Raw genomic sequence first — 20,159 nt, 5'->3', positions numbered from 1 at the left:
AACTTGTTTGGGTGCCTAATATCTATAGAACAATATTTTCAGAATGTGGGTTTATGATGATATATTTGTTAACATCAAAATCAACAATTCAACAATTCAAGAATTATAAATACAGGTAAGTATTGTGGGATTGTGGAGGAAGGAATGGCTTGTTCTGAGTATTTAGGAACGCTTCATGAAGGAAGTGGAATTAGTGCTGGAATGAGTAGAATGCTCACAGGGACAGAAGGGCAGAAGGACATTCCACCCTGAGGAAAAATAGCACAAGACTTTGGTGGAAAAGTTCTCGGTGGCTTTTTTAGAAACTAGCACAGAGTCTTAGGTGACAAGATGATGTGCTTCATGGATGAACATACTGGGGTGTGGGGAGGGAGTGTGGTGGGAAAGGTTGGCAAATATTTGATCCCAGAAGATCTTAGCTCTCTGGCTGCGGCCTGAGGGGCTTATTCTGTCAGAGATGAGGTGCTAATAGTTTTTTAGCAAAAGTGCTCAGAACCTGATGTTAGTGCTGTCACTTGCAGCAGGGTAGAGCCTGCAGCAGAGCTGTGGAAGACTAAAGAGGCCTGCACTTCAGGAGGCCCTTGCCAGCCCCCAAAGTGGAAGGACAAAGGCCATGTCTGTGGACATGATGAGTGCCTTCCACTGGAGAGGTCTGGCAGTGCTAAAATCATAATTTGATAACTTTGGAATTGGGAGGTGTAGAGTAAAATCAGATTATCCCAAGCTTTCTATTTGGATGACTCAGGTAGTGAATTCAAGAAAAGGAGAAGCTTGGCAAGACCATAACGGATTTGCTGTGGCTTGGGTATGAGACATTTACGGTGACATGCCCAGTTAAGAAGTTGAAAATTTGTGTGTAAAAGTTCAAGAATGAGATTGAGAGACAGATTTCAGAATTATTTCAATGGAGTATCAGGTTCCTGAAAGCATTGATAACAAACATAAAAAGTGAGGAAGCAGTGATAATGGGACTAAGAATAAAAGCTTGAGGATTTTCTAATGTAAAATGGGGGGGGGAGCAGAAAATGAAAGGGAATTATAACTAAATATGAATATTTGGCCGTGGTATTTTTTTTAAATATTTATTTTTTCATACAAGTACTGGGGTACAGGCCAGAGGTGCAGGGGGTGAGAGGATTCACCAGAGACAGAGTGGAGAACAGAACAGGCAGACTGATGAAATACACTGCTGAGGGGAGCAGTGGGCGAGACAGGAGAGGTCTGCTTCACCATGTGGGTTGCTCCCCGGTGGGCCGGGAATCGAACTCGTGCTGCAGAGGCTGTGGATTGCTTCATAGTGCGGTGTTTAACCCCTTGAGCCACCAGGGAGGCCCCCTTTACTTTTTTTTCTTTTTTTTTTCTTTTGCTTGAACACTCCAAGATGCTTTGCTCTTGCTATTCTCATTCAGTAGTTTTTTATTCATAATATACCAGGTCTTTCTAGATTCTGGAGAGGCAGCAGTTACTGAAATGACAGAAGTCACTGTCATGACTCATGTCTTCCATGATCCTCTCACTCTTAGAAGTCCATCCAGTTTCATTATTCTTACAAACTGCTTTTCTCGTTTTTGAAATTTTCTTCATGTACTTGTCAGTCTATGAAATTATGTTATTATTTATTTCTTTGCATATTATTTTTCTATCTCCCATTCCTTCTCTGGTCCCCGGTCAATATGTAAGCACCATGAGAATAGAAGCCTCATATGTTAATGTATAGTAAATGCTCAGAGTACCCAGCACATATAAATGCTCAATAAATATTTGCCGGATGAATGAATAAATGAGTAATTACATTTTGAGCAAACATATAATACTGATAAATTGTGTGATATTGCATCCGGCAAATATTGATTAACACCATGAAAACATCTAAACGCTTCACATATACACTCACACACACACATATATATATAAACATATCTTAAAGGCATCTATATGAGAAAAATCATATAGGTGCTTTTAAAACCTAGTACATCAAAATGTATCATCCAGAATATAAAGATATAAAGATGTTAAACTAGATGGCTTTAATCTTTTCTGTTCTCTGTTCCTCTCTGAAATCCCAAGTCCAAGTATACATATGAGACAAGAATGAAATGTATTTGTTTTATCCTCCAGTTCATTGAAACTCAAGTAGGTGGCGTGCAGAGAGGTTTTGATAGAAAAAGTCATTGACTTTCAGAAACGGTGATTTCTTTGCTATTTAGACTACGTACTTCTAGGGTCTGTGTGTTACCAAGAGAGTAAATAAGGGAAAAGCTGATTATGGAAAATTTTAGTTTATTCTGTTCTCTACTTATTCTTTCTTGTGTGTAAGATATTATGCTGGGGACTTTAATGTATGTGGATATGAGCTACATACATTGATTTCTTAATTGTCCAGTAGTTTTAAACTAATCTTTTTACCTTATCTATAGAGAAATCAGTTTCTGTCCTTTTCCCTTTTAGAAAAGTAGTAACCTAGTATGATGGGAGAACTTTTTGCTGTTGTAACAATATAACTCCTCAGCACAGTGGCTTACATTCTAGAGGCTAAGTTTTCATCAAGTAAAGTCCAGTCAGTGGTGGAGGATGGGGATGTGGTGTTTTCTCTAAGGAGGGTTCGGGTGTCTGACCCTGGCTCCGTCATTGTTAGTGCAGGGCTGCAAAGGGCGTACTTGGAAGGACTCATGTTGTTTGTTTAAATGGGCCTGTGCTCTTCCCATTTTGCTTCACTTTTGTGCACATGTCCTTGAACACAATTCAGTCACATGACCACCCTTGATTGCAAACAATTTCCCAATTTCTGCCACAGAGGCATAGCACCCACATCAATATGAAGCTATGGAATTATACTAAAGATAGAATAATCATTAAATATATTTGTTAATGTTTACAGTGATAGGATTTTGACTTAGTCACAAAATAATATATTGATTTTCAGTTGAGGTTTTTGTGACTTCTATCAAATTGAGTGACTTTAAGCCTTTGTGAAATTATAAACTATCTTATAGCAATCAATAATTGATGCTACTATTTAAGTTATTTTAAGAATAATGGATGTGCAACTTTTTGAACTTCTATGGAGTTATTTAATATATTCTAGAAAAGAACTAAATGGAATTTATCACATTATTTTCCTTTTTGACTGAGGGATACTCATTAACAGAAATGCATTATAGAGTTTTATTTCCAGAACTGGAGTCAGGGTGTAAGGAGAGAAGATTCTTTCAGAGGTGCTGTAAGATTATTTTCAACTCACCTTTCCACTCCTGCTTTTATTTTTCAACACGGATGACCTAGCAATTGTATGAGGAATAGTGCTTATTTGCATACTGAGTTTGCTTTTTGCAAATTGATGGCATAATTATTATTGGTGGGATTTTACTCACTTTACAATAACAAAACAGTTATTACTTTGCCTGAAAACATGAATAGCTGGTTAAGTGCATTCAAGTCAAATGAAAGTTAGTACAAAGTAGAATTGGGATAATATTTGTTAAGTATCTTTTTGGACACGGTCCTTTAGAATCTGACCTGCTCTTCAGTTCGTGAATGCTGAAAAGATCTTAAAGGAATCACAGTTCCAGAAAGCGGGAACCACCCTGGTTTATTCTGTTGAAATGTTTCTCACAATATTTTTAGTTGCCTCCTCATAAAAGAAAAACAGGAATATGAGATATAATTTTTTGAAATGGGCATTAGAATAGGAAAATTTCAGTTCTAATCATTTTATCTTCACTACCTCAAACATTTGTCTCAAGTAGTACAATTTCAAAAAGGAAGTAATAGAGAAATTCTGAATTAAAACTTACTTTGAATTTTCAAATGCAGATCTCCCTTTGAGTATTCAACTTGTAGAAATTTATAACTTTGAACAATGATATTTATAACCTAATGATTTCTTTTCTCTTTTTCTGAGAAATGTATGGAGTTGCTGTCTATTTATATAGTTCTGTTCATCACAGTTATATTTTAGTGGCCTGTGCTATAGTTGTTGCAAAGATTTGATCAGTTATAATGTCAGAATTGGCATACAGTATTTTTGTCACTAGAAACAATCTTTTTCTAAGTGCCTGAAATGAAGTAATACAATTCCCCCAAAGTGGGGCTAAGAGGATATATTATGCAATTTCACATTAATAATTTTAGTAGAATGTAGAAATATGAGCCAAAACATATTAGTTTCATTAGTATGTGCTTCCATCTGCATTTTAGTGAAAATAGGATTCCTATAATATGTTGAATTTATCACCTGTTTTAAAGAGAACAAGCAAAAAAAAGTCCACAGTTATCACTATTATACACATTACAAACCTTGTTGAGAACCTTGTCAGAGGCATAACTTTGCTATACCAATAATTCTTGTACTGAGGCAACTTATGCTTATAATATTCATCTTGTTTAGCTCTATTACTTACATTATAAATGTTTATGTGCATACTCAGAAACTGCATTCATTATATCCAGTGTTGTGCTGAAGTTGGCTGGCACAAATTCAAGAGAACTAGTAATTAAATTTTTTTAAAAAATTTGCAAATTGGTTAAATATAGCTATTATTCAGAATTATTGATATTTTAATACACAAATTTATTGCAAATAAAGGCAATATAGTCTTAAATTTTTATTTTCTAATTATTTTACTACATTTTTTGATATCCATGCCCTGTGTATTTTTTAATACCTATTATTTTTTGTATAATGGTGATACTAAATCATAAAGTATCTTAGGACATGTTCAGTGACATTTGTTTTTGGTAGCTTCATGTTGCCCAGTTAGAGAATTTATATAACAGAAATTGGTGAATGCTATATATTACAGCTCCTTCTCCCCTGCCATAGAGACAATTATTAAATATTCCCCAGTGCATTGCAGTGACATCACACAGTTGTTTGTAAGATGGCATGAACAAACCTTGCTCACAAGATCACCTGAACTCTCATCCGTTAGTAAACCCATTTTCCATGTTGGAGAAGTTGAGAAAGTGGATTTGGATGCAAAATTGTTTACTGTTTTTCCAAGGCAACACCTCGGAGTTAGAGACTAACCCGATTGATTATCAAAGTCACAAGAGATTGTCTTACACCTAAGCACTCCATTTTTTTTTTTTTTAACTTTTTTTTTTTTTTTTTTTTATAGAGGCATGCTTTATTTATTTGTTTGCTGGTTTGTTTGTTTGTTTTGTTTATACATGCACTGGGTACAGTCAGAACTGCGGGAGGGTGAGAGAATTCACCAGAGCCAGAGCGGGGAGCAGAACAGGCAGAAGGACCGAAGTACACTGCTGAGGGGAGCAGCGGGCGGCAGGAGAGGTCTGCGCGCCATGTGGGACCCTCCTCTGGTGGCCGGGGAGCAGCCGGGGATCGAACCGGCGCCGCAGAGGCCGCGGGCAGCTTCGCAACCCAGCGCTCAACCGCTGCGCCACCGGGGAGGCCCTAAGCACTCCATTTTGAATGGGTGAAACTAACGCTTCTTTTACTGTGCCAGGAAAGAGACATTTGGGTCCTATACATCCTAGAATTTTGGAATACCGAGACAAAAATTTATTTCAATGAATCTTACAAAAATTGTTGTAGGTATATTGTATAGGAGAAATAAATTATTCATCTTGAAACATGCCATTGGATTTCAAAATATATTTCTCGGTTTTATTTGTCTTTCACATATGCTTTTCTCCTTTCAGCTTGATCTGGAAACAAAAGTACGAAAAGGCTGTTGTCTATCTTTTCGTGGCAGCAATCCTGTATCAATTTTATGGCCACAAGCCATGAATGTGATTTGCATAGGTTGGGATAAAATAGCTAAAACTTCTCACATGTATGTGTGTGTGTGTGTGTGGGGTGTGCGTGTGTGTGTGTGTGTGTGTGTTGCCAGTCTAGACTTACCAAATGTAGTGCATAAAAGTTAATGCTAACAGCTTTCTCTCCTCCTTCAACATTTTTAGAAAATATGCAAAGATCAAAAGTTTCTATCTAATCATGAAAATAGAAACCACTCCAGCAAATTCTCGCGTTTATAAACATTGCATTGACTGTAAAGACAGCACTTAAAACTGTTTCAGCTTTTATTTGAGGCTTTCCTTTCTGGAAGTCATTCTTTATTAGACTGTTTAGAAAATAACTTGTCCTGGAAAAGAAGAAAACTTTAGAGGAAGTTTAATGGGGTCTTTATGAATTTGAAAGTCTACCTAAGGATGGAAGCAAAAGATGACCAGTCACATTTGCCACTGAGAAAAATAATCTTCAGTGACATGTAATAGAAGTATTTCTTAGTATAAGAAAACTGTTAAAATTTTGCAATCAGTTACATGTTAAAATAACATTACCTACTTTTGAGATCTAGTCACAGAATAATTGGCAATGAATGTATGTGTGGTCTTGGCCTGATGGCAGTGGGGTAAAACATAGATGCTAATACTCACTTCTGGGGTTCAGAAACAATTGGAGTATCTGCTCTTTGAAGGGTGCTTTTTGCTTGACTTTGCGGCATTGTAGAGAAATAAAAAACACAAACTCACATATTCATATACGTATACTATAAAGCACAAATATGTATATTGTGCTATCTGAACGTTGCTAACTTCAAATTAGTTCTTGAATCATTAAATGGAAATTGCAAATAAATAGCGAACTGCTGTTATGAGTCTTACTGTCAAAATACTGGGATTACTATTCCTTTGTTAGAAAAACAAAAATAAATTCAGTTTTCCTTTGTAAAACTGAAAGTTTCAGTATTTGGGAATATATATTTCAAAATTTTGTCTGTATCTGACACTCTTTAGATTGTCAATATTTTAATACATTGCTCCTATGTTTTTAGTGACCGATAAACATCAGTTCAAACCAGAACAGATGTTATATAGATTTCGCTATGATGATGGAACATTTTATCCAAGAAATGAGATGCAGGATGTGATTTCAAAGGTAACGATATCTCTCACAAACTTTTTCTTTTTTGATGTGACATTGGTTTACAACATTATATGTTTAAGGAGTGCAGGTTCATACCTTTTCAAATGAATATTGCTGCACTACACCCACTACGAAAATACCAATAACCATCCACCATAGTCCACTGGCTGCCCTGCTCCCCTCTACTCACACCTCCTCTGTAGCCTTAGTTCTGTGGTCGAAATCTACGGGTTTGTTTTGGCTTGAATTTGTCTGTCCTTTGCTTAGTTTCTTTGTAGTCCACATGAGTGAATTTATCCAGCATTTGTCTTTCTCTGGACTTATTTTGCTTAGCATAACTTCCCCACTTTCACCAATAGCAATATTTCATATTTCTTTACTCCTGAGTAGATTATTGTATGTATATCTATATATCTCTATATATCGCCACTATTGCTATATGTTTTCTTTATCCAGTCATCCATCATTGGACATTTTTTCCACATCTTCACTATTGTAAATAGTCCTCAGACAAGGATAGGAGTGTATATATCCCTTTGATTGTTTTTTTTTTAATAAATACCTGGAGTAAAATTGCTGGATCATATGGTAGAACTATTTTTAATAGTTTGAGAGACCTTATAATGTTTTCAATAGTAGTTGGACGAGTTTACATTCCCAACAACAATATATGAGGGTTCCTTTTTCTTCACATCCTCCATAACACTTGCTGTCTGGTCTTTTTCATATAGGCTATTCTTACAGGTGTAGGATGGTATTTCATTGTGGTTTTAATTTGCATTTCCCTGCAAGTAAAAATGAACATTTTTTTTTCATTTGTGTATTGAATATCTGATTGTCTTCTATGGAGAAATACCTGTTTAGCTATTTCTGCCTATTTTGTTCTTGAGTTGTATGAATTCTTTGTAGATCAAGAAAATAACCCTGCCCAATGCATGATATGCACATATTTTTTCCCATTCAATAGGATGTCTTTTAGTGACCAAATCATAGGGGTGTATTGCTAAATAGATTTTTTTCTGTTCACATTGTTATCCAGAGATTTTACAATTTAAGAAAAATAATATGGAATGCCATTTGTTTATGTATATATCATATGTATGTGAAAAATTCATGGCACAATTTAATCCTGCTTTTAATGATTTGTCATTTTTTATGATGTAATATGGCATTTGAACAACTTTTAAATTTAAATTTAAGATTGAAATAATTCCAGAACATTGACAATAAATTCATTTGTTTTGAAATTTCATTGATGTGGACTTTGAGTGATTTTCTTTGCTTTTGAAATGTCTTTGTTTTACAATAGGGTGTGAGGTTATATTGCCGTCTGCATAGTCTTTTTACTCCAGTGATAAGGTAAGTTTGGGAAATCTACGTGGAAATATTTAATTTGCTTATTAGTTGAGTATTATTCGGTTGGTACTTTTTGGTTTGTTTTTCTTCTAAAAATGAAAATTTTGCACTTAATGATTATTTTAAATAAATATATATCTTAAAATATTCATGTTTTTCTGAGGCTCTGATTATAGTTTCTTTTGGTGTTTTTGTTTTAATTTTTTAATTAAATTTTGTTTTAATAATTTAAAATTATAAAAAATTTATAAAATTTTTATAAAAAATTTATAAAATTATTTCCCACTAATTCACAGTAAAGTATATGCTTGTTAGTGAAATAATCCATGTTAATGAATAGTCAATAAATAACAGTTAACTGGGAGAGGAATTGAAAAAACATAATATTTATAATTACATATTATTTTGTTGTTTAGTCAAGTTTTGATTGTGCATCTTATTTCAAAATATTTTCTTCTAATAGTCTTTTCTCCAAGAAATGATTTTGCTCTTGAAAATTAAGATCATTTTAGAGCTATTAAATATAGTCTTATTACCTACTATGCTTTTTCTTCTGAAGAGATAGACCTTTTTCTTTAAAGAGCAATCAGGATTCATTATCAGTTTATCTCTTTTAGTAAGTAGAAAATGTTGAAACTTGTGTTATGATCTTCAGGAATATTATTGTCTTTTATAATATATACCGATAGACACTAACTGATAAAATGTTAAACTAAATTTAGTGACCAGCTATCATTTTGAGTTTATTAAGTAAATCATATAAAATAAAATTAAAATGCATGTATTATTACCAAAATAAATAATGACACTTTTCAAAGTTGGCTGTTGAATCTAAATGTTTGATTTTGATGTACAGTTTTTTTGTTTTTCACTTAGTTTTCAATTTGAAGGAAATGCAGAGTTTAAAAAAAAATATTCCCAATGTTACTGTGTAAGTGTATTGTTATGCTCTGTAACTAGTAAACACATTGCAGATTCTGGAGGGATAGGAGGTTCTTACCTATTACTCCTGTACCATGTCTACTTTCACAAACAGGTGTCACAAAGTAGAAAGAGGTGAAAAAAAAAAAACTAATACTTGTTGACTTTCTGTTATGCTCAGAGCACAGACACCCTACAAACATTTTGGATTACTTAATACTAAGAGTGGTTACTTACTCAATGACAACTGGACGATGGATACTTACTTGTTATTCTGCTAAGCTAATAGAAAACATTAACAGTTTAATTTTCCATGTCACTCATATATGCTGATTTTATATGTGAGAAATTGTGTTCTGAAATATATTTTAGCCATATGGGATTTCTTATCAAGAAAGTTACGTTCTGTGAGAACTGATAAGAAGGAATTGTTCTTTAGCTAGAAATGACAATTGTTTAGGAGTTGTCAAGGGAATTTATGGGAAACAAGTCATAAAACAGATGGAATATATGATAGTCATGCTTTTAATATATGTGAATTCAGTTTACAAAAAGAAAAATTCTTTGTTGAGGAATCCACAGGCCTGCATGTAGTCTATAATATACCACTATTTTCCTTTTTATTCATGCTTATGAAAACTAAGATGAAATGAGTGATGAGGTAATAGAAACAGAAACATGGAAATAAATTTTAAAAGATTTAAAAACGTCTACTGTTAATGTTTGGGTAATCTAATGCATTTATGGAAGTCAATAAAATGACAAAGATTAATTGTAAATTACGGACAGAGTAAAAATCTATGCAAATGGCTCATAATTATTTGTCACTTTAAGTGGTTAGCAGTTTGGGATTTTTGACGCTTTGAGAAGATTGTCATTTTCCCATTCCCTTTTGATTGAGGCCTGTAAAGTAAATGAATTACAGATCTGTCATTGGGGTCCAGTACTGTTTGTGAGTCCTTTGTTAGTATCTAACTAGACTTTGAAAGATTTCTGAGGTCTGGGAAGTCCACTGTAAGTCTGTGAATATACAATTAATGTCCTTGGCTCCCTAGGAATGTGGAATCACTGTGTTCATGCTCTGATCAGAGAAAATTAATGACAAGGTTCTCAGTGTGTCTATTTCAAGATAGGCCACTAGAGCAAAGCTTAAGGAATTATCCTTCAGTACTGTCCAGCCTTCTGGGAGAATTCAGAAGGAATTCTGAATAAAAGGGATTGCTCTGTTCTCCAGTTTTGAGAAATACTTTAGTAGAATCTGTCTTGCTTTAATGAAAAGAGATCCTACTTTATTATTCTTACATTATTGACATATTGTATTTCATGTTACATTATTACTGGGTATTCTAACTGTAATCATCTATTTGCATATTAAAAAGGTAAAATAAATGTCCTAGTTTTGGGATCCTTGAGGATCTCTTGGTATAAGTTGAAAAAAGAATTTTCATAGGTTGTGCATGCCTTGTCAACCTCTCTTATTTACACATAATTTGGACAGTTGATGCAGATTACAGTGAATAAACTTTTCTACTGCACATTGATTTTACTTGAAGTATTCCCCTGTGCTTACTTATACCCTTGTTATATGCTTTTGGTTTCTTTTCTTTTATAGAGATAAAGATTACCACTTAAGGACCTACAAATCTGTGGTCATGGCCAACAAACTGATAGACTGGTTAATTGCACAGGTAACTAGACAAATAGAAATTGCTGGGATATAGTCATTGCTTTTTAAGCTTTGTGATTTAGGTACTTTTTTTTTTTTTTTTAGATTATGACTACAGCTGTAGCACAGTGGAATAAATTGACCAAGATCACATAGCTAATGTTGAGATTTAAACCTAGGTAATCTGACTTGAGAGTCTTGAAAGTTAACTTTCTATGTGTTATTATTATAGAGGAAAATGTACATATTTTAAAAATACCAGCTGAGATCCATCAAAAAACTAAGCACAATTTGAATAACTGCAGAGATAGCAATGTGCATATACTAAAAATTTTACATGTTATGTTCACTGATTTGTTTTTAAGATTCTGCTTGTTAGTCCTAGCAAGTTATCCTAATCTCCTGTACCTTTCTTCTGTTAGATAATTGTGCTTTGATAGTATGAGTTTTAACACCCATCTGCATATATATGTATAGGAAGGTACAAACATTGTTTTTGTTCTGCTTCTCAGAATGTAGGAACTGATAGCTGATATTGAGATAGTGTTATTTGCAAATCAAGGTATCTAGCCCATCATAACAGATAATCAAATATAAAATTTTAAAAATGTTTTATCATACTAGGTCAATTAATTAATCAAGTATTTTCCACTGATTAAAGAAGAAGCTATGAAAAGTGATACCACTATGAGGAACTTTATATAAAAGGGAAGGGAAATTACTTGCTTGAAATATTAAGTTATTATGCTTGGGTATTTGAATCAATTACATAAGCAGTTTACTTTTTGTATTAACCAAGTGGTCCACTTCCTTTGTTACAAGTGGATTGTGACATTTTGTATTTAATCATAAAAATGTGTCTTTTTTATTTTTTCTATTAATGCTTAATTTGCATTTGATATACTTGTACATATGACCTTTGAGATTTTTATTACCTGATATTAAGTTCTAGACTATTCTGTATTTTATAGCATTTAAATTTATTCTATTTAGAGGTTAAGATTTTAGAGTAAACCAGAAAATTACCTTTAAACACAGCCCTAGTTCATGCACTATTAATTTTGATAGAAATGTTAATTTTGTTAGAAAACTGGAAAAAAAGTTTATTTGAAGCAAATGCTGTAGGTATTTAAAGTTTGACTCAGGAAGTGAATTATCAACATTTTTTTCTTTTTGGACATTTTTATTTTTCAAGTGTGAGCATTAAAAGAATAAATTAAGTTGATAAGTAATGAACCAATTTGAAATTATTTATTTTATTTTGGTTGTCTTACTGGTCTGTAAGCCATGTCTCTAGAAATTACATGTAATAAAAATTGCACTGGATTGGGATTTAAGCAGTGTGATTGACAGTTGTGCTGATTAGCAGTTACACAAATTTGTGCAAGATACTTAATCTCTCTGTATATTCACATCTGTTTACTATTTACTGGAATGACTATACATACCATTCTCTATCATTTAAGCTTTATGATTCTGATATTGTAAAACATCCAAATTGTTGATGTACAATTGACATATTTCTAGCTATGTGGCATAATTTAATATTTGCACAATTGTGAAATGATTGCCACAATAAATCTAGTCAACATGTATCACCATACATAGAATTTTTTCCTTGTGATAAGAACTTTCAAGATTTACTCTCTTAGCAACTTTCAGATATGCAGTACAGTCTTAATTATGCACATCATGTGTACATTACTTCCTCAGGACTTAATTATTTTACAACCGGAAGTTTATACCTTTTGACCCCATTCATCCAGTTGTCCACTACCCAACCCCTGCCTCTGGCAACCACCTATCTGTTCTCTGCATCTATGAAGTCAGTCAAATGTCAGTCATTATTAAACAAACTGTTGTAAATTTAACTTTTAAGCAAATGCTTTGATGATTAAAATAAACAAGTGAAACAGGAAGCAGGCATGGTTTCTGCCTCCCAGGGACTGTTAGTCATTTGGACTAACTTTTACTTATCCTTTAAGATTCTGCTCCAAGGCCTCCCCTGGTGGCGCAGCGGTTGAGCACTGGGCTGCAAAGCTGCCCGCAGCCTATGCAGTGGCGGTTCCATCCCCGGCCACCTGTGAGGGTCCCACAATGCTCGACAGACCTCTTCTATCTCACCCGCTGCTCCCCTCAGCAGTGTATTTCGTCAATCTGCCTGTTCTGTTCCCTGCTCTGGCTCTGGTGAATTCTCTCACCCTCACGCACTTGTGACTGTACCCAGTGCTTGTATAAATAAATAAATAAATCTTTAAAAAAAAAAAAAAAAGATTCTGCTCCAAAATATTATCCCCAAGGAAACTTTGCCAGATCTTCTGGCCTGGGTTCAGGATCTCCTGTGTCCCCGGTTTCCTGGGTATATCTGTCATACTTAGTACCACATATTGAAATCATTTTAAATCACTTGTTCTTTAGGACAAGGACATGTTTAACTTTTGTGTCAGCACCTAGAGTAATAACTAATTGAGAAGTTTGACTAAATTGGATTATGGTACTTATATACTGTATTTTTAATCCTTCACTAGATTTGATTTACTTGCATAGGGAAATGTTTTGTGTTTGAGTGTTTTACTGTATTATCTCTAGCAGTTGACACACGGTGGGCAACAAAAATAAATATCTCTTGAATAAATGCATCAAAATTACTTAACAACTTGCTTTGCTAAAGAGCACAGATGCATTGTCTGAAATCATAGATTATTAAGTGCTTTGGTAATTAACAGGCATTGTTAATCAGAATTGGAGCTGCCACAGCATGAAGTGGAACTTGTCTTGGTGCCTGATAGAATTTAAATGGATGACAGGTATAGAGAATGACTTTGTGGGAAACAGTAGGGGCCCAACTTGACTAAAGTGAAATGTATGGTTATTTAAAAGTTGATGCTGAAGAGGTAGAATGAAGCCTGGCATGGAAGGTCTTAAAAGCCTAGTGGAAAATTTTCATATCTTATGATTATAAAAAAAGGAGAATCTATCTATAGCAGCACATATATTGGAGAAAGTCCAGAAAAAAACCATGATAACTTAGATGAGGAAACAGTACATAATGGTGTAAACACAGAAATGCTATAAAAGCCATATAAAAGAAAGGATAGATTTGGTGATAAGTAGCAGGAATAGGAAAAATTAAAATAATATTTTAGAAAGCACATATTAAACTGTAAAACAGGGCCTCCCTGGTGGCACAGTGGTTGAGCGCTGGGTTGCCAAGCTGCCCGCAGCCTCTGTAGCGCCGTTTCGATACCTGGCCGTAAGTGAAGGTCCCACATGGTGCGCAGATCTCTCCTGCCATGCCCACTGCTCCCCTCAGCAGTATACTTGGTCCTTCTGCCTGTTCTTCTCCCTGCTCTGGCTCTGGTGAATTCTCTCACCCTCCCGCACTTCTGACTGTACTCAGTGCTTGTATAAATAAATAAATAAATCTTGTTTTTAAACTGTAAAACATAAGGTTATATACACTCACACACATACATCTACACATACATATTTATATATATATATATATATATATGCATCCTTACTTATATAAATAAAATACATGCTTTCTAAATAGAAAAGTTTGCCTTAGGCATGGTTTTAGGTTCAGTTGTTTAATCTGATTATTTTCTCAGCAAAAAAAGTGGAAGAGAAACTAGCATTTGTTGTTTCAGCCAAACAATTTGCTTTTAGGGTCTTACAAATCAGCCTAGATTAGCAGGTTTCTTTGGAAATCCTTACAGAGTAAGGTTATTTGGTGGAGGGAAAGTGATAGCAGAGATCATGCAGAATGATTATTACTTAGCTTTACATATGTGTTTTCAATATATAGGATATTTCATTGGCACATTGGAATACAAGATCTAAAAAGCAAGAGTGAAGGATCATTTATAAATTTATAAATTTTAGTAACATTTTCATGTTTAGTAAAACACAGTTTTTCTCAAGAAATATTAAGTCTTTGTTTTGTGTTTAATGCCAAAAGATGTTTTCATTATCAAGCAAATGTTTTATAACAATTAAAAGTGTCATGGGTTTATAGCAGCATTGCATGTTATATTATAGGAATAGCTTTGTCAGTATAGTGCTGAGTGTGTCATATGCATTAATATGTATTAATTGTCATATGTATTAAAAGGCACAACAAAGCCTTCAGTTGTCTGTTAACTTGGACAATGCTTTTGTGGTTAATAGGGGGATTGCCGCACCAGAGAAGAGGCAATGATATTTGGCATCGGACTCTGTGACAATGGATTTATGCACCATGGTAAGGTTTTTTATTCTGGGAATATACAGATGCATTTCACGTTTTTCTTAAGTCACTGAGAGATGAACCAGCAAGACTTGGTCTTGCCATGTGTCCATGTTGGCTCACCACATCTGCATTCAGTTACCATGTTGTGCCATTCCTGTGATGGTAGAAAAATCTCTAAAAAAACCTGTTTCTTTTTGATTCCAATTAAATATTAATTTTTCTCTCTTGTTTGATGACTTAATCCCCCTTACCTTTCTAAAAATGTGACATCATTTTCCCCTTTCTGTTGTAACATCTTAAACCCAAAACATCACAAATCCAAAAGTATCTTTTTAATAGTAATACACATATCCTTATCAGTATATACTTGATAGCATCTGTACCTGTTTTTCAGTTATTTTCAGAAAGTTGTTACCTTTTTATGAAAATGGAAGTACAACAAGACACAGTAATTTTGAGAGCATTCTTGGTTATATCGTTCTTGGGAATTCCATTACATTTCAGTGTCTCTAGAGCACTATATGAGCTGTGGTGGAGAAACAACAGTTCTTGAAGAGCAAAGTAATACGTAGAATCCTTATAGTAATTAAGACTGTAATATCAAACTGACACCTTCATAAATTTTAATTGTTTTTCTCTTTAACCTAAGGCATTGCCATGCTGTAATTTATTCTAAACATTTCTATTAAATACTGAGTAAAAACCAACATTTCTGGGCCTGCCTGGTGGGCTAGGGGTTAAGTCTCAGCGCTATCACAGCACGGCCTGATTTTGATCCCCGGCCAGGGAACTAACCCACATATGGCATAGCAGACCTCTCCCTTCTTGCCCACTACTTCCCTCAGCAGTGTATTTCAGTAAATCTGCCTGTTCTGCTCCCCACTCTGTCTTTGATGAATCCTGTCACCCTCTCCCACCCCCCCACTTCAAGCCTACACCCCAGTCTTCTACAAAAAATATAAAAATATAAAATCTTAAACAAACAACAACAACAACAAAGAAAACATTTCCTATACATAAGTCACTGGCAGTAAAGCAAACCAGCTCAATTTAAGCCTGGCTTTATTGATTCCTCTCTCCCTTCTTTTAGGTAGACTGGTTGGTGGAAGAAAACAGTGGTAGCAAAAACACCATGTGAATTTTAGGAAATTTCTTAGGTCATGTAGGCGAGACCTAATTCAATCTGAGCTTTGTTCTCATTTCTATTTTCAGCTATGACTTTTGTTGCTTTTTAATTTATAATTGTTAGTTTGCTAACTCAAGTTGCCAGGCAGACTTTTATCCAAAGATCAGTACATACAAACATCAACAAGATTTGTTGGAACGCCGTAAAAATAAAAAATGCAATAAAATTGCCATCATTTTTGATTGCTACTGTCTGGCAAATATTTTATTACTTCATTTTAGTTTTATACGACATGATTAAGAAGTCCATTGCCCCTGTTTTACAGATGAGGAAACTGAAGTTCAAAGAATTTAAGTAACTTTCCCAGTGTTACAACCAGCCCCAGACCTGGAATTTAGACTCAGGTCTCAGGTCTGTCTCATCATAAAACCTAACCTTCTTGTGCCGTGGGACCTCTGTTCTCCCTGGCTCAGTGATTTAACCTGCTCTAGTAATTTCTCTCCAAGTACTAAGGGTAGATAAATAAAAAATAGAGATTTCCAAATACATAATCTTTATATCGTCAGGTTATGGCAGGAATCTTAGGGAATTTGTAGTAAATTATTAATGTTCAGATAAAGGAGGAAAAAACTAACCTTTGCAAAAATAGTGTCATTTGCTAGTAATGTTCTTGAACAGAAATGAATGAAGAATTAGTGGAAACTAAGGTCACATTTCACCCAGAAGATTTATGGTTTGAAGTGTTAGAATAAAAATGGCCATAGAGGAAGTTGCATACGCATCAGAGCAAGATGGACCTCATTTGATTTTCCCAACACTGAGCAGGATATTAAAAGCATCCTTAAAATGTTCACTACAGATTCAGAAGACTGTAGGTGTCTATGTTTTTGATTACATACATTTTCTGATTCAGTGTAGTCTTTTCTTTAAATTTGCATTTTAATCTGGAAAGCGACAGTTTAAGTACAAAAAAGCCAACATTGAAAAAAACTTCTTAAAATTTCAACAACTTTTTAGGAAAGATTAGGAAAGATTGACTTGAAAGTATGGAAAGAAACAGAAACATGTCAGAGGTGTATTTGTGAATGTAAATTGTTCTAGGAATATAAATTTCTTTTAAATTCCATACTTTAATTTGCAGTTTGAAGATAATCTAGAATATGGGAAATTCTTCAACACTTGTATATTAATTGTCTTTTTACTTATTTATTTTAATTAATAAATCAATTAATAAGATGTAGCATTGGATGCATCACTGTGTGTGATTCAGAGGACGAGGGTCACACCTCCTCAGGTGTGCATCACTATACCCCACACACCCTGATAGAAGTATAAAATTAAAGTCATATGATATATATTAATTTACTGAATGACTATTGGTATGGAAAAATAAGTTTTATTTTTGACCTAATTGAAATAATTTGAATTTCTCTCTCTTTCTGTAGTCCTTGAAAAAAGTGAATTCAAAGATGAGCCCCTACTTTTCCGTTTTTTTGCGGATGAGGAAATGGAAGGTTCAAATATGAAACATCGACTTATGAAGCATGATTTAAAAGTTGTGGAAAATGTCATAGCAAAATCATTATTGGTATGTTTATTAATATGTTAAGTGTAAATTTTCTTCCTGCATAGACATTAGCAGCAGATTGCATAATCATATTCGATGGTGTATATTATTTCATTCTGTTTCATTTGTAACTTTTTTATAGATGCTTTATTGATAATGTCAATATTTTGCTTTTCAGATTAAATCCAATGAAGGCAGCTATGGTTTTGGGTTAGAAGACAAAAATAAAGTTCCAATAATAAAGTTGGTAGAAAAGGGGTCTAATGCCGAGGTAATATAAATTAACGTTTTTATTTAAATTTGTAATCCTTGACATGCAAATATAAAAAAAATCTAAACAAATTGAAATTGATCTTTCAATATCTCTATTGAAAATACTGTTTCTAAACAATCACTCTCTGAAGTTCTTTCAAATACCATTGGGATTTCTGGCAGATGATGCCATGTCTGGGTGCTCAGGATAGTTATGGGGAGTTATTATAGAGATCTATGGCTTTGAACCTCTTGACTTTCTGTGCACAGAAGTTTCTCATTCTGTGCCCCTGGGACTTCCCTGTTCACTGATTCCAGCCTGGAACCCTGTGGATACTGCATAGCCTGAGACTGTATTTTTTATGTCAAGTAGTTCTTCCACTAAATCAAGGGCTGTGTCTCCCAGCTCCCTATCATTTTACACTGCCCTTTATATAAATACAACTTTCATAAGTAGAGTAGATGCTTTGATTATTTTCTCATTGAGGTAGTGCTGGTTGGTGTTCTCTCATCTCTGCAGCCTTTTAAACAACAGACTCTCCAGATCATTCATTCATAAATACTTATTTACTACCTATTATATGCTATGCAGTGTTCTAAGCTCTATGAATGCAACTATGAACAAAGTAGATAGAATTTCTTGCCCTCCTGGAACCTACTATCCAGTGTTTTATCCTAAGTATGTTAGATTTAAAGTAGCCTTACCATGCATCCTGGCTTATAAAAATGCTTCATCTTCAAGCAAACTTCTCAATGTTTAAATCTTTGGTAAAGTATGCAAATGAATGAAGTCTGACTTTAAAGTTTGTGGTAAATTGTCACCCATCCTCCTATCTCCTATCTGGTATTATACAGGTCATTGTCTTTTCCCAAAACACAAATTCAAAAGTAGGTCAAATAGAAGAACATTATCTCACTCACATTTCTTTTTTGTTAAGTTGTATAAGAACATTACAGATATCTTAAAATGTCAAAATTTATGAACATTTCAGATACTAAGACAAAGCTTTATGCACATCACACCAGCTTCAAACAAAATAATTGGTCAGCTCAAACTGTTAGTGGGCGTAGTCAATGGGTAACTACTTTTATTAACTTTCTCAGAAAGAAATGCTTCTCTCAGACGTTTTCAGAGGATGTCTTCGGAATACAGTTTCATCTGTCTGTTTCACTGTCTATGCCACTATTCATCTGTCTAATGCTGTCTCCCAGGTTTTCATCATTCACTTGGTAACCCAAGCAGCAGGCAATTTATGGGCAGTAAGGTTGGTTAAGAACAGTGACCTTGATGGCATAGAGGGATGATATCTTACTGTCATCTGTTCAGCATCTTGCACTCTCTGCTTATTGGATTCTCTTTCTTGGACTCCTGGCCATTCCTCTCTCCTATTCTGGAGAAAGTAGTGCTGTGTCTGGCTAGCGATGCCTCTTTGCTTGTCTTCAATATCTTTATAGAGGTCAAAGCTACTTGAATTAATTGGTTATTGATGGGAAACAGTGAAAAAAATTAACCTGGGACCTCACTGTACTTACACGATACATGATTGAAATAAGAAAAAGGACTATAAAATCTACAGAGAAGAAGGTCCCGAGAGGTGTACAGTCTTAAGTCAAGTAGGGGAGAGAATTTCAGTAAAGATGGGTCATCAAGTTTAAAACTAGGTCAAAGAGAATAACATTGTCTCACTCACGTTTCTGTATTGTGAAGTTGTATAAAAATTGCAGATACCTTAAATTGTCAAAATTTATGAACTTCTCAGATTCTTATTCTGTAAATTATAGATTCTTTATTAATGTATGATTTGATTTTTTTTCTATTTTTCTCTTAGATGGCTGGCATGGAAGTTGGGAAAAAGATTTTTGCTATTAATGGTGACCTAGTTTTTATGAGACCTTTCAATGAAGTGGATTGCTTCCTGAAATCATGCTTGAATAGCAGAAAACCACTAAGAGTTCTTGTGAGCACAAAACCAAGGGAGTAAGTTGTATACTTTATGTGGGGTACAAAAATACACACACACACACACACACACACATAGATGAATAAAATAGAAAATTTAACTAAGTGAATGTCTAAAATTGAGCATCTCATTTGAAACATTTAAATCTCGCTAACATCACTAATACTGGTGTTTAGATGATGGG

General features: G+C 34.2%; 1 protein-coding gene across 1 annotated transcript in view; it reads left to right on the top strand.

The window, feature by feature from the left end:
* Positions 1–20,159, top strand: part of PREX2 (phosphatidylinositol-3,4,5-trisphosphate dependent Rac exchange factor 2) — a 261,162-nt gene that overhangs the window by 108,110 nt on the left and 132,893 nt on the right. Inside the window, exons 12-18 of the mRNA XM_037505649.2 lie at positions 6,801–6,904; positions 8,202–8,251; positions 10,782–10,857; positions 15,009–15,081; positions 17,641–17,783; positions 17,941–18,033; positions 19,844–19,992. Coding sequence (XP_037361546.1) covers positions 6,801–6,904; positions 8,202–8,251; positions 10,782–10,857; positions 15,009–15,081; positions 17,641–17,783; positions 17,941–18,033; positions 19,844–19,992 — 688 coding nt within the window. The remainder of the gene's footprint in view (positions 1–6,800; positions 6,905–8,201; positions 8,252–10,781; positions 10,858–15,008; positions 15,082–17,640; positions 17,784–17,940; positions 18,034–19,843; positions 19,993–20,159) is intronic.

This window comes from Talpa occidentalis, unplaced genomic scaffold (genome assembly GCF_014898055.3).
Source record: "Talpa occidentalis isolate TD23 unplaced genomic scaffold, MPIMG_talOcc4v2.1, whole genome shotgun sequence".
Lineage (NCBI taxonomy): Eukaryota > Metazoa > Chordata > Mammalia > Eulipotyphla > Talpidae > Talpa > Talpa occidentalis.
This window is presented reverse-complemented; position numbering and strand designations above follow the sequence as displayed.